Genomic DNA, 13,897 nt, shown 5'->3' with positions numbered 1-13,897 from the left:
TATGGGTTAAATGGAACACTCATACAGTGGCTCAATTACTTTCATACTAAATGCAGGAGTCGGCTCAAATAAATTAAAGATAATCTATTATTTATCTTGTATACAAATCACTGCTTCTTTCAGCCACACCAGCTGCATGCTGATCAAAGTTATGGATGATTCTGCTGTGGCGTGCCTTCTGACTGACATTAGAACCAGCTACTCAGATTACATCAACCGTCACTATGAGGAGTCTTGCACATTCATTCTTTATTCACAACACGAATGAAAACGGTTATTAATTTTGGGCATGCTGAGATGCTCTGCCCGCCCTGAACGACACAGACATTGATATTGTTAATAATGAATAATATAAATAAATTTAAATGTGTAATATGTAAATTATCAGCATAATTATTACAACAAAAAAAAACAGCAACAGTACGCATTTATTTTCTCAGTAGTCTTCAATAACATTTCCATGATTTTCCAGTCTCTAATCCACCAACCTGGTCCAAAGAGTTTTAAATGAATGATTATGAATAATTTCTAATTCCTTGGATTCTGTGGATCAAAAGGTTATGGACCACCATGACCTCACTAACTAGAATTATGTCCCTGAATAAATTAGGCTTTATTTCCTGAATTAATTGAAAGCAGCCCTGTGGTTAAATTATTCTCCATTCAATGAATTTTGGTCATAGCTGTGATAGATAAAAACTGAGTGCCATGACCCATGATTATAGACCACGGTTAAATATAAGTAAAACTGCAGGAAATGCATACACATAGAACCAGTAGCACTGTCTAACATGGTCATATCATTAAAAAGTTTTCTGTTTCTCAACACAGAGAACAAATTATTATGAAAACACGTTACTTAAAGCAGTATAATGCATTATAATGGCCAGTATAAAAATTAAGGATGCTGTGCACTACATTATGAAGGTATTTATAGTGCACTATAGATGAGACCTTCGTAGAGCATTCGTAATGCCTAATAAACATGGCTATAATGTGCTTTGCCTTTTTATAGCCATGTTCATAATACTTTATGAATGCATTATAATTCATTATGAAGGTATCTACAGGTATATGAAATTTACTGGCAATGGCCAAAGGCTCAACACTTAAAATGAAGAAATTTATCAGGCACATACTTGACTGTCTGCAATGCACCTAAGTTTTATAACATATCTTACACTTCCCTCTAGTTTCGTAAGCCATACTTCATGGACTATCCTGCCAACACTGCAGAACATTTAAGTGCCAAAATGTATAGTTCTTCAACTATTTAAACTGGATTGGACCTCCATGCCCAGAAAAAAAATCTAAAAGGCCTGATCCTTAAAATGGGGGGGGGGGGGGTTGTGATTACTAGTATTAACACAAAAAAAAAAAAAAAAAAACATGGATCATGACACCAGCAACACTATAACCACCCAATGGACATATTCAAAACGTATTAATTCATTAAATCATTGACCATTCAACCCATTTTCATATTGGTTTATTAAAATCTTGCTTCCCCCCTCCTTGTTCATGCGTAGCTTCCTTTCACAGTGTCAGTTATTTCCCCAAAAAGCCCAGGTACTTAATGCTATATGTGATTAACATTCCCCAATGCTGTAATAAGTCACCATGTAAATTGATATTCCCATACAAGGGAGGCAGCAAAATCTATACTTTGTTGACATGCAGCTGAATGCACTTCCTGTGAATGCATAACCTGGTATACTGTACATAAACTATATCACCTACCTTGCTGAACAAAAGATCCATAGACTAACCAGATGGCGCTATTGAGGGATGATGGCTGCTGGGGTGCTGAGGGGTTGCGCACCGTCTGTATCCTCCTGAGAACAAATATCAAAACTCCCACTACGGGGATGGCGGCTGCTATGCAGGACCATACCGCCAGGTCAAAGGGCGCGAACAGCGAGAAGATGTTAACTTTCTCCTCTGGCTTGCGCAACAGAATCCCCACGGAGTAATCCATATAACGCATACTGAAGTCCACCACATTCTCCCGTTCCGGTGTGATTGTGATTGCGGATATAGCCAAGTCTGCCCTCTGTAGAAATGGAGAAACAGAATGTTCATTTGAAAGCAGTGACGGAAAAACAAACCAATTCTGAAGATAGATGACCTCATCTGAATCAAAGGAAATTAAAACAATTAAATGATGCCTTGCCTTGTTGATAAGTTCACCGATCATGCCGTTCCAGGAACCGTTAGGTAGCTGACTGCCATATATGTTATCCGCAACCTGGTAGATTTCATATTTGAAGCCCAGGTTCTTGGCTAATGCATCAAGAATGTCAATGGAGAATCCTTTGTATCGCTTGGGTTGCCCAAGAATATTTTCTGCGACCATGACAAAGGGCTCCTCCTTAATGTAAGGCAATAGATTTTATGAGCATAACATTATGTGTTCATTGATATATAGTACTGTGCAAAAGCCTTAGGCAGACAAAGAAAACAATGTTTCAATTATCTTCATGTTGGTGTGAAACTGTGATATTATGTGTGTCAAAGTGTGATGCTTACAAGACTATTGCACAGTACTTAATGGAAAATAAAACTGAAACAAAATAGTATACAAATTAAACATAATAAACATATGAAAATCAAATACATTTTGCAGTAGAGGACAGACAAACAATAGAAATGTCGCAGCATTTGTGTCACATGTTAACTTCATATTTTTCTTTTTTTAACCTAATTTAGAAATGACTCATGTGGCTGCTCTAACTACTCAGGCTGAAAAGTTAGAATGCATAGAAGTACAAAACCCCATAGCTCAACTAATGGCATATTAAAAGGGAGGGTTTAGTACAAGGAAAGCCATCCTTTAAAACAGCCAAATATCTCTACAGTAAACTTGAGGAATTTGTTGTAATTAATTAAAGAGCTAGAGCATTCACAGTAATATTAAAATTCCTTGGTATCCCAGTATCATCTAATCTTCTGTAAGTACATTCATGATATCCAGATGGGAGGATCAAAAGACTGGTATTAATGTGAATGTGGAATCTTTTCAATAGGATTCTAGATAAGTATCCTTTGAGCATCTCCTCTACTACTGCTGTATAATTTGTATAATAATTAAAAAAAAATATTATTTTTGGCTAAAAATAAAATTTATCAACATTATCTCTGAATGTTCAAAATCCATTTCAGATTTTATTTACGTACTCATCTATATCTATACACAACTATATATAGTTATCTGTCGGATTAAAGGAAGTGCAAGGACGAGTGGCCCCTACCGGTAACGTCACCACTTTGATTGTCACGCCCTGCATACCATTCTCAATGCGACTCTCTTTCAGGCTACCGTTAAGTCCTCGAACTGAGTCCCATGTTGCCACCTAAGAGAAAGACAAGAGAATGTTGTAGGAAGAGTAGTATGAGCCACATATGTGCCTAGCTTACAAACAAGAATATTAAAAACATTGCTCCCACACATGGGATCTCTCCCTGTTCAATCATCACAATTTCCCTTAATGTTGGAGCTCTGTGTCTCAAATTAAGTAAAGAAATGTGAAACCTTGTATTGGTAAATTTGCTCAATGTCTTTTCTACTTCCCTTTCATATATTTTATTTCCGAAGTTTATTTCACAAGATGCCGACTGTACGGGTGCTCTGATCCATATCGTGTTACTGTCTTGCTTCTTTTTTCAGCATATGTTTGTGTCGGGGCAGATTAACTTATCGCAGGGCCCTAGGCTGACATCAGCATGGATGCTCAGGTGTTGCCGATTTAACGAACCCTTCCATTTTTCCCATGGTGGGGTGGGGCTCTGATGTTTTCCATGTCCTGAGGCTATAGCCTAGGATAGCTTATGCATTAATCCAGTCCAGGTTTGTGTCACCTTAAACAAGTAAGTTTGATCTACCGCAGATTAGGGAGAAAATGTACAGCCTTTTCAGTTCTCCTGAACTTACAACACCAGCAGAGCCAACAAGCCTTCGACTGTGCCAAGTTCAAGACACAACCTCAGCCCCACCACGGCTGGCTCTGTTGCTTGTGAATGTTCTGTCTCTTAGAAATAAAACTGGTTGAACTTTACTGCCAATACAAAGAAAAGGGGACTTATAGTAATTCTATGCATCACTGATACCTGGCTTGACCAATTGGTATTACTCCTCTCAGATTCACCATATTCTGGGCAATTGGGAAAGGTAAACTTTACTTAAAATCCAAAGGTGATGAAATGTGCTTCTCTGGTGCAACAATTTTAATGTTTTGGATTGCCACTGCTCCACCATTATCAAATTCTTTGAATTGAGAGGGAAAAACACTGGACTGTCATCATTCATCAGTTCCTGATGTTCAGAGGGTTTTCCCACATGTGCCACTGGGTAAGCCTTACTGTGGAGTGATCTATCCTACAAGCCAAAGGAGAAATCTAACAACAAACAATCATTATGAAGTCCTGGTCGCCAGATTCTGTAGGCTCTTAAGGTGGATCTATCTAGTGTATAAATTAGCATATTGTCAAAGCAGCGTGTAGCCCAGCAGATAAATAGATCAACACTGCATTGTCTAGCATAGATTTTTGTGAAGAACTATGCATCCCACACAGGATGATGACTATAACAACAAACTCCGCTTCACCTAAAACATGCAGCTAGTGCAGAATAGGAAAAATCCTTCCTCTTCCAATTGCGAGTCAGCAGCACATACTGTCCAAATACGAACTGCACTCTACCATAATCAAAGACTGCAAAATCAAAATATGCCCATAGGATAGAACAGTAATTCAAATCAGGCTCCAGAGCTGCCTGAAGAAGTGCCTGATTACAAAAAAAAATAAAAAATTCCAGTCCCTCCATTTGATGATGCCCTGCTCCTTTCTGCTAAACTCAGCCATTTCAGGGGGCACTTTGGTAGCCCAGGGGCCTCCTCGCCCAGAACACCTACTGGTTCCCTCTCACCTCAATTTCTCATCACTGATGAAGATGGGAACCATTTTCAAGACAGAAAACAAGAGAAAAATTGTAAGATCACTCTGCTAGGCCCAGCCAGCTAGCTCCAGTGTTCACAGATATTTAAAATGTCACAGATATCTAAAACCCAAAGCAGGTAACTATATAATGATTATAGACCAGTTTCCCTAAGCTCAGTCCTTGACGTGGGAGATGTTTATCAGCAAAGATCTGAATTTATGGTTCGACAGAAGCAGCTGGAGCAAGCTACGTAGAGGCTGTGATGGATACACATTTAGCAATGTACTGGAAGGAGTTGAGGAAGTCAAGAGACAGAAATACGTGCAAGCAGATGGATGGAGACAGATTGTCTGGACATGCCGGAAATTTCGGCTGTTATCGCCTTTAGTCTAACGAACACTTAACCTCATATCAGGAGTAAGGAAGGTCGACAGTGAGGAAGAAACCAGATAAAGATACAGACAAGAGATACGGGGAGTTTATATCATTATAGGGCAATTGGAAAGATTTACCCTCACAAACAGCTTTATCCAGATGATACCATTTTAACATTCAACACATTTAATGGTAATTGAATGACCAAAGTGAAGTTATAACTCTTATAACAATGCCTGGAAGTTACAGGTAGAGCAATACCACAGAAAAAGGAAGATATAGGGCATAATAATTATTGTCCATTACACTCATTAAAGGTAATAAGCCGGCTTTTATTGAGCAGCTGCTGTTGCCTAATATGTGGGACAAATTGCCAATAAAGGTTCAGATACTGATGGTTATATTATAACCAGCATGTCAGACCCTTCTTTACACAACATTTCTGCAAATTGCATTATTCATTGTTTTCCTATCAAAGCCTAACATGAAGCCAACTCTAATAGTAGTGAAACACAATCACACTGCAAAAAAATACAATATACACATATTACCAAAATGAATAAATCAAATGATTATTAATTTTGATCAATGCATCATTAGTTTGCTCTGTAAAGTTTGTACAACAGAGCTGACTTGTTACTACTGGAAGTAGACGACCACTGGCCCCAGTTCTTGTGCAAGCCCTCTGTGATCTGGGAAAATACGTTACATTTTTCAGCGAACAAAACTAAGCGAAAAGATACAATAAATGCGAGATGCAAAGATCACTGAGAGATATCACGTGAGAGGCTGCTGTAATCACACCTGGCGTCCTCAAAACCACCATTGTACATATATTTTTTGCATTTATGAGCTACTAAACCTTTTATGTATGTTTACTTTGAAATGGTTCACGTTTGCTGGTCTTTGGCAAAACTAGGAAATAATTCCCATTTAATTTATTATGCCGACCCCATCATATATTTCGAAACTGTAATGGGGAAAGATGTGATGCAGAAGTGTCAACTAAATGTGTGTGTGACTGTTTAACTAGTCTAACTCGTCAAATGATGGGTGAACAAGCAGGGATAGCTCACTTTCTCATGTTGTACTACAACAAAAGGACAGCAGATTTTATAGAGCTCATGATGGTTAAGGGAACATATTTGCATCCTTACAGAACCTCTGTTTAACTCCACTGGTCAAGGGTTTTTTTAAATAAAATCTAAAACATTATTCATATGATTCTTTTCAAACAAATATTTGCATGACATCAGCAGATATACTCACTCGCTTAACATCTTTTCCAAAAGTTTCACTGTAACTGCTTCCCAGGATCTCAAACTGCACATGGGGATTTGAGCCATCATCTCGGAAGTCCATTGCTCCTGTAAGTCCAGTAATACGACCCTAAGAAAAAGGATATATCATTTCAATTTTGTGCATTTGTGATTGCATATTGGTCAAAAAGAAATCATAGGCATTTTAGTGTATGACAAGATTAGACAAGATAAGATGAATTTTATTAATCCCACGACAGGAAATTTCATTGTTAGAGCAGCACATGAGCACAATGTTTATGTAAAAATTAATTTTGTAGAACAAAATTCACTATGTGGCGTCTGACCTGCTAAAAAAAGAATAGCATGATTTTGTCTTGCCAGTGAATGGGAACTATAAAATGTTTTCTCCATCCCTTTTCTGTAACTTCTTGTCCTATTCTGGATTGTAGGAGGTCTGGAGCCTATTCTAGAGGCTACGGATAGAAGGAAGGAAACAACCCAGGAAGAGGCACCCTCACTTGTACAATTTGGTAACTCCAGTTAACCTCAGTATGTTTTTGAACTGTGGAGGGAATCTGGAGTACCCAGAGGAAACCCCACAGTGACACAGGGTGAACATGCAAACTCCACACAGGAAGCCAAGGTGAAGACTCAAACCCTGGCCCCAGAGGTGTGAGGCCACAGTGCTAACCTCTGTACGACCATGCAGTCCCGAAAGGTTTTCTCCCATTTATAAAACGATCCTCAGATAATCACATAGACAGCTGTACTATTATTATACTACTATTCTTACTTATACCTTCTGTATTGTGTCAAGCATAGACCAGCCACCATTCCATGGCTTGGTAGACTTCCTCATGCAGTTCAGGCTGGCCATACTGTGCCACTTCCGGTCTTCAAGCTTTCTGTAGAAGGCGTTGGCCAGCATCAACACACTATCATAGAGGTACAAATTGGACACCTGTATGGACAACAGAAATGAAGCAAAACATTGTCTTTTTTACCTTAAATCCTTCTGCAGTGCATAAAATGTTCTTTCCCAATTTCGAGATTGATAAGAATATTTACTTAGACATAAATTTATGCAGGCTGCATGTATCAGTACTTTAATTTATTCATTGATAATGATGGAACTTACATATGTAATTTCTGATATTTATGCTAAAATACCTTTTGATAAAGCAACCCTGCACCATCTAAGTGCATCTAAGAGCTGATTTACTTCAGTCCATTAGTAAAAATGACCAAAAATTTTTGATATAATTTTTTTTTGTATATTTAAGCACTCACTTTTATGGCTGCTGTCAATGGATATCATCTTGGAATTTTCATAACTCAAACTCCCAATGACATTTCTTCTCTAAAAGCTTTTTGGCTTTCTGCTGAACGCTTCTTTGAATTTCATAAACTTAAATGTGATCTATTTTTTACCTTATAAATGTGTTCTGAATGTATTATTCTGCACCTGGCTTTGTAAGCATAGAGAAAACTATATTAAGACAAAAAATTTTAAATGGTTTATATTGAAAGCATATTAAATTGAGCTTATTGTATTGTTATACAAAAGAAAAGAAAAGCAAATGTACACCACTATAACATTCAAATAAGCCAATTATGCAACTACCAGGTAACAGGAACCAAGAGAGAAAAAAACAAAGACAGATTAGCGGTACAGAAAATCTTAATGTTTAGCACTTCAACAATAGCACGTCACTTCCAGATAACATCAAGTTATTTGGTTTTTGCTTTTGCCATTTTTAGACTATTCTGTATATTTGTAAGTTACTTGATTAGCAATAGCAATGAAAGCGTGTCTGAAGTTGCTTAAAATATGTCTTTTGAGCAATGCTATTATGCTAATTTGTTTTACTGATATTAGCAGGCAGCTAATGGCATGTGACCCCAGTATTAACAACATTGTAATACATGGCATCACAGAAGTGCACGCTGGCTTCCTTTCCTGTTGTTTTGTGTGACTGATTGTCAGTGTTGAAATAATCTAGCTGTGAGTGGGAACATGAGTGTGTATGGACAAGAGTTCATGCTGGACATTTGGAAAGATAGTGCTGAACAGAGAGGTGTACAACTATTGTATAACTATTGTATCTCTATTGACAATAAAATGTTCCATTTTTAAATCGAGATCTGTGATTCTACATGGGTGTCAGGACCTGCAATCAGACATTGTGAAATGTGGAGATGATCCTGCAGTCTGACAATGTAGAATCACATTGAGCTCCAGGAGACAATCTCAGGAACAGCCTAGTGGGGAGCAGCACAAAAATGTGCTGTTGGAAGATTGGCAGATGGTACCTGGCCAGCCACAGAAGCTCCTTCAAGGCCACTGTGATTTCAGACTGCACCTAGAGTGACTTTATCCGAAGCCACACAGACACCGATGAGGCTGTCCCCATCTGCCTGCCCCCAGTCACCTGCCGCTACCAAGAAGGCAAGTGGCCAGAAAGAAGGTTTAAGAGATGGCTGTCAGCTAGCATGTGTGCCGTCTCCGCCGTCTTGAATAGGAAGAACAGCAGCTGGTGGTTACTGTGGACTAATGCCAACTGAACATCATCATTTTTGGTGGACTTCTTGCCCCAGATCAACAACACCTGTGTAGTTACAGCTGGTTCATCTCTCTGGACATCCACATCATATACTGGAAGGTGGCCCTGGCATTTAACTCTTATAGAAATATGGCATTCAACTTAGGCTAAGGACACTTCACTATGATGCCCTTTGGGCTGTGCAGCGCTCCACCCACCTCATGGAGGTGCTGTTAGCAGAGGTCCCCCAAAGATAATATATCATGTATCAATGATTTGCTGGTTTGTGTTCCAATTGGACTGGCCAACCACTGGACAACCTGTGGGATGCCTTTCCAGCAAAATGGCATGGCGGTCTGAAGCCGAACCCTTCCATGTGCTACCTGCTCCAATGGAGAGGAAAGTTACTGAAGCATGTCATTGATGACAACATGGCAGCCACAGACATGAGCAAGGTGGCCATGTTTGGGACTTGCCAATGCTCTAGTCAGTCAGTGAGGTTAGGACGTTCAGGGGGCTCTTATTATGAGTAGGGTGTTCAAGGGTTTTCAGTCATTGTTGGTCCTCTGCACTGGCTGACTGCCAGAGAAACTGAGCTGTCCTGCTTGTAGAATTGTGACATATCCTTCTGGGGCCTGATCTCTGTGCTTATTTCCATCCCCTTCCTGGCATTTCTGAATGTGTGGCACAGCTTCTGCCGGGTACCAATGCCAGCGACACAGGGATTGAAGTGGTCCTCTCCCAAGTCATACTTTGGCTCAACTGGTTCTGCAACTTCTGGAAGCCAGAGAGACGAGTGGTCTCTGTTTCAAGGTCCTACAGCAGGTGAGGTGCCTACAAAGCCATTTTGACGCCCTGTTCCATGGATTCTGTGAGGCACAGGGATGCCATTATTCCATCAGGCTACTGCAGTGCCAGGTGGAATGATGTTCACTGGCTATGAGACAGGCAGGGACTTAGCTCTCTTACGAAGGAGACACCAGCACAGATAAGGTTTCCCCCCCTGTCATCCTTCAGCTGCTGAAGCCCCAGTATGGAGGGCAACAGCTGTAGCTACGCCCAGGGAATTCGGAGCCAGACACAGATGACAATCTAACAGTCGCAATGCCAGGAGCAAGATGAGAAGGTGACACACAACTAATCCAAGAGATGGCAATTGCACGCCCCAGCAGCTCGGCATCCCAGAAGTAGCTGGTGGAGTAGCTAATCTGCGGTTATGGGGCCCCTAAGGAGCTTACAGGGGAGGCTGCAGTGGTGGGGAAGGTTTGTACCTCCAGCTCAGAAGACCGGCTCCACCCCCTTGGACCATCGGAGCATGAGGTAAGTGGAGTGGTTTAATAGGCATCCTCACGATTCAGCTAGTGAACTTCACTGCAGCGCATCAGAAGGGAACACCAGCTTACCCAAACCCTATTATCTAACTCTCATGCTCCTCTTTGGACTGGGGTTGAAGACACTGAACCCCAGATGAAGGCCTAGTAGGAGAGCCAATGATACCAGGGACATGAGTGCAACCTAAGCTGAGAAAAGGAGCTGTGCTCTAGGCTGGTGGGCAGTGGTGGGGGACCCGTGTGGTGGTGATGCACCTGTCTGATAAGAACAGGATAGGACAAGGGTGCTGGATTGTGGTGGTACAGCAGGATCAGCTGGCACCATACAGGCCCCTCAAGACGCCTACAATTTTGAGAATTAAAAAACTATTGGTTTTCACAAAGACTGCTGCTTCAGTGTTTGTAGATCTTTTTGTCAGATGTTTCTATTGTATACTGAAGTATAATTACAAACATCTGCTATTGAAACTCAATCAGCATGACTGAGTGTCTTTAGCCTTTTTCTCATCAAAACTCTCACCTGTGTTAACGAGAGAATCACTGAAATGCTGTCAATGGGTTAGTTTGTGGCAGGGCTGAAATGCAGTGGAAATGGGGTTTTGGGATTAAGTTCATTTTCATGGCAAAGAGGTACTTTTCAATTAATTGCAATTCATCTGATCACTCTTAATAACATTCTGGAGTACATGCCATCATAAAAACTAAGGCAGCAGAAAATCAATATTTGTGTCCTTCTCAAAACTTTTGCCCATGGGTGTAGGTCAACCACCATAACCTTTGGCTAGCCTCTCATCACAGCCTACCTCAAAAAATGTTTTTTTATTATTTTGGGTTGTTTATGGCTTGAGAAGTGTGGTTGATTCGAAGGTCGTCAGGGCATGTACATGGCCTGCCTTTCCGTCATCCCATGTGATCTACTGTCAGCGTAAAAACGATCCAATCGTGAGCGGTACTGGGTGGTATGTGTTCATGCTGGAACTTTTGAGAATCTCCAGTCTGTACCTGGGCTATTGTTGGAAAGAGAGCTGAACAATTCTGTTTAAAATCAATTAGACATAAAAAATTTGTTCTGTTTTTAAATGATGCCTCTACGACTAGGCTTCTATGACTGAGCATTGCTTAATGAGTGGAAATGTATCTTATATATCCCTTAATACTGCAGTGCCGCTATCAATTTCAGAGGTTAAATGAGGGATTTTTTATATATATGATGCGTAGCTTCAGGAAAATAATACATTTACTTTGTATAAATTCTTATATTACCAAGCAATCTGTATTTCCTTAGTAAATACCAAAAGAGATACAAATATAATATAAATATAAATCACAAATTCTGTGAATAGTAAAATGTTTGCACAGGGGTAAAGCCATTTCTGTAGTGGTTTTGAAAGCTGTCTCTATTCTAAACATTGTTTTCTAAAAGAAGGTTGAATACAAGAGTCCTGCGACTGTGACAAGTTTAGTTTATATTCTAAACAGTGAAACTGAATACTTTGCCTGCAACTGAACAGATTCTTCAGAGACCCAGTTAAATGCACATTATTCCTGAAAAGCAAGGGGAAAACAGTCCACACTGTAATTGACATGAAGAAAAATGTATAAACTAAAAGTTTGTTGGGAGCTTTTTCACTTTGATGCTTCTGTCTGAAAGCACCACACTACTGTGTCCACCAGAGGGTGAGTTTAGTGCAAGTACTAAACAAATATTACAATCTATAGCATTTATAGTTAGAGATATTGCTGTGAAAGAAATTGTTGTTTTATGTTAAAAGCAGAAAATAAGCTAAATTGCCTACTTTCAATGTCTGCATTTTTTGTTTGAATTGTTTGAAGCGAATGAAACAGTTCAGCTGTGAGGTCATATGCTTGCGTCCTCTCAAAAGAGTATCTTGTCGAAAACTCTTTTAAGGGTGAACAAGCAGTTGACAGAGCCACTGGAGCACTGCATGTTACTGGATGATGGAAATGATGACAACAATAAGAGTTTCTAGTAGTGAGTATTTCAGAGACCTCCAGAGACTGAAGGTAGCCTTCTTGAGGATCGCAGAGCAGTGAGGAGATGCGGTGGTTGTTCCTCATGCAGCGAACATTACTGTCCTTCCACAAGGGGAAGATCTGTCGAATGACTGTCATCCGTCCCAGAGCACTGTGGACCAGCTCCAAAATCTCTGCATCACTGATCTCCTACAAACAGTAAATGCCACACATTTAATATACGAAATGTTGTAAGTTTCAGTTTCAATTTCAATTTCAAATGACATAGTACGATAAATGCTTTGCATATGCAATAAAGAACTTCGCGGCAGTGAACACAACAGCTGTCAATAAATAACACCGTTCATCTATACTTCAACTGCTTATTCATTGCTGTGTTGTTGGCAGTGCGGCCGTCGGCGGAGTTAAATCTGACATACGGTTTCAGAAAACCACGCTGCTAAGCTGTCGCATCACTACATGTAAATATTTCATTTCTTTAGCTATCTCAAGGTTTAACTCATTTTACATTTTATGTAGCGATACATGAAGTACAGAGGGTTCAGTCATTGCCGAAAGCAGAATATTATGTAGTATATGACACATATACAGACATTTTCAGATTTAAAATTATAGACATGGTCATTTTCTCAATCGTTATACGATAGAAGTATAAATTTATGCATATTAAATTACTTATTCAAAATCAATGTAGCTCTGGAAAACTGGTCATGTAAAAGCAGGGGATGGTGTTTGAGTGCATTTGTTAGCATGTTGAATTTGCATGTAGATTACAGGAACCTTTACCCATTTTTACTAGAAGAATTGCTTCACATAAAAAAAAAACAAACAAAAAAAACCCATTAATTTATAGTTTAAGTGAGAAACACATATAATTTTTATGTTCTCAAATGTTTTAGAATAATTGATCCCATTAATTTGAGGGCCTTGAGGTCTTCACCTTTTCACATCTGTCCATGTACTTTTTTGCGTTTATTAGAGTGGTAATGCAGCACATGGGCTCTTAGATCTGCATTGTGTCTCCACTCTGGGTGTGTGGAGTTTGGCTCATATCGCATGCTGTCCTCTGGCTGTTATGATCCCATAGTCCAAAGACATGCACTTAGGCTAAATGCTGCCTTTATATTCACCATGGAGTTTGTGCATCTACAGTATGTGCCCTGTGATGGACTGGCATCCCATCCAGTTTGTACCCCAACCAGTGTCATATACTGGTAATGTTCAGGATATTAACAATCTAAATTATTTTACATATCGCCTAGATTAAAAATAATCACTGATGAATTCATGGAGATGCTGAAACGGAAATAAGAAATGCATCTCTTTGACAAAATCGATGTACCATCCTTGTTTTTCACTGTCAGTAATGGTACCAATACTTAAGAATGAAAAGCTAAACACAGAAACCTACACGAACATTCTGCCTTTAACTAGGGCTGCCATCATTGTCCTATA

The 13,897-nt window shown here is 39.6% G+C and overlaps 1 protein-coding gene across 5 annotated transcripts in view; it reads right to left on the bottom strand.

The window, feature by feature from the left end:
* LOC111858991 (glutamate receptor ionotropic, delta-1-like) overlaps window positions 1–13,897 on the bottom strand; it is a 183,776-nt gene that overhangs the window by 19,075 nt on the left and 150,804 nt on the right. For all 5 annotated transcript variants that reach the window (XM_023841267.2, XM_023841275.2, XM_072709584.1 and 2 more), the window contains 6 exons: window positions 12,458–12,631; window positions 7,373–7,534; window positions 6,581–6,700; window positions 3,252–3,353; window positions 2,174–2,371; window positions 1,741–2,053 (listed from right to left, as the gene is read on the bottom strand). In XM_023841267.2, coding sequence (XP_023697035.2) covers window positions 1,741–2,053; window positions 2,174–2,371; window positions 3,252–3,353; window positions 6,581–6,700; window positions 7,373–7,534; window positions 12,458–12,631 — 1,069 coding nt within the window. The remainder of the gene's footprint in view (window positions 1–1,740; window positions 2,054–2,173; window positions 2,372–3,251; window positions 3,354–6,580; window positions 6,701–7,372; window positions 7,535–12,457; window positions 12,632–13,897) is intronic.

Source organism: Paramormyrops kingsleyae, chromosome 3 (genome assembly GCF_048594095.1).
Source record: "Paramormyrops kingsleyae isolate MSU_618 chromosome 3, PKINGS_0.4, whole genome shotgun sequence".
Taxonomy (NCBI): Eukaryota; Metazoa; Chordata; class Actinopteri; order Osteoglossiformes; family Mormyridae; genus Paramormyrops; species Paramormyrops kingsleyae.
The sequence above is the reverse complement of the archived record's forward strand: the minus strand, read 5'-3'. Positions and strand labels throughout refer to the sequence as shown.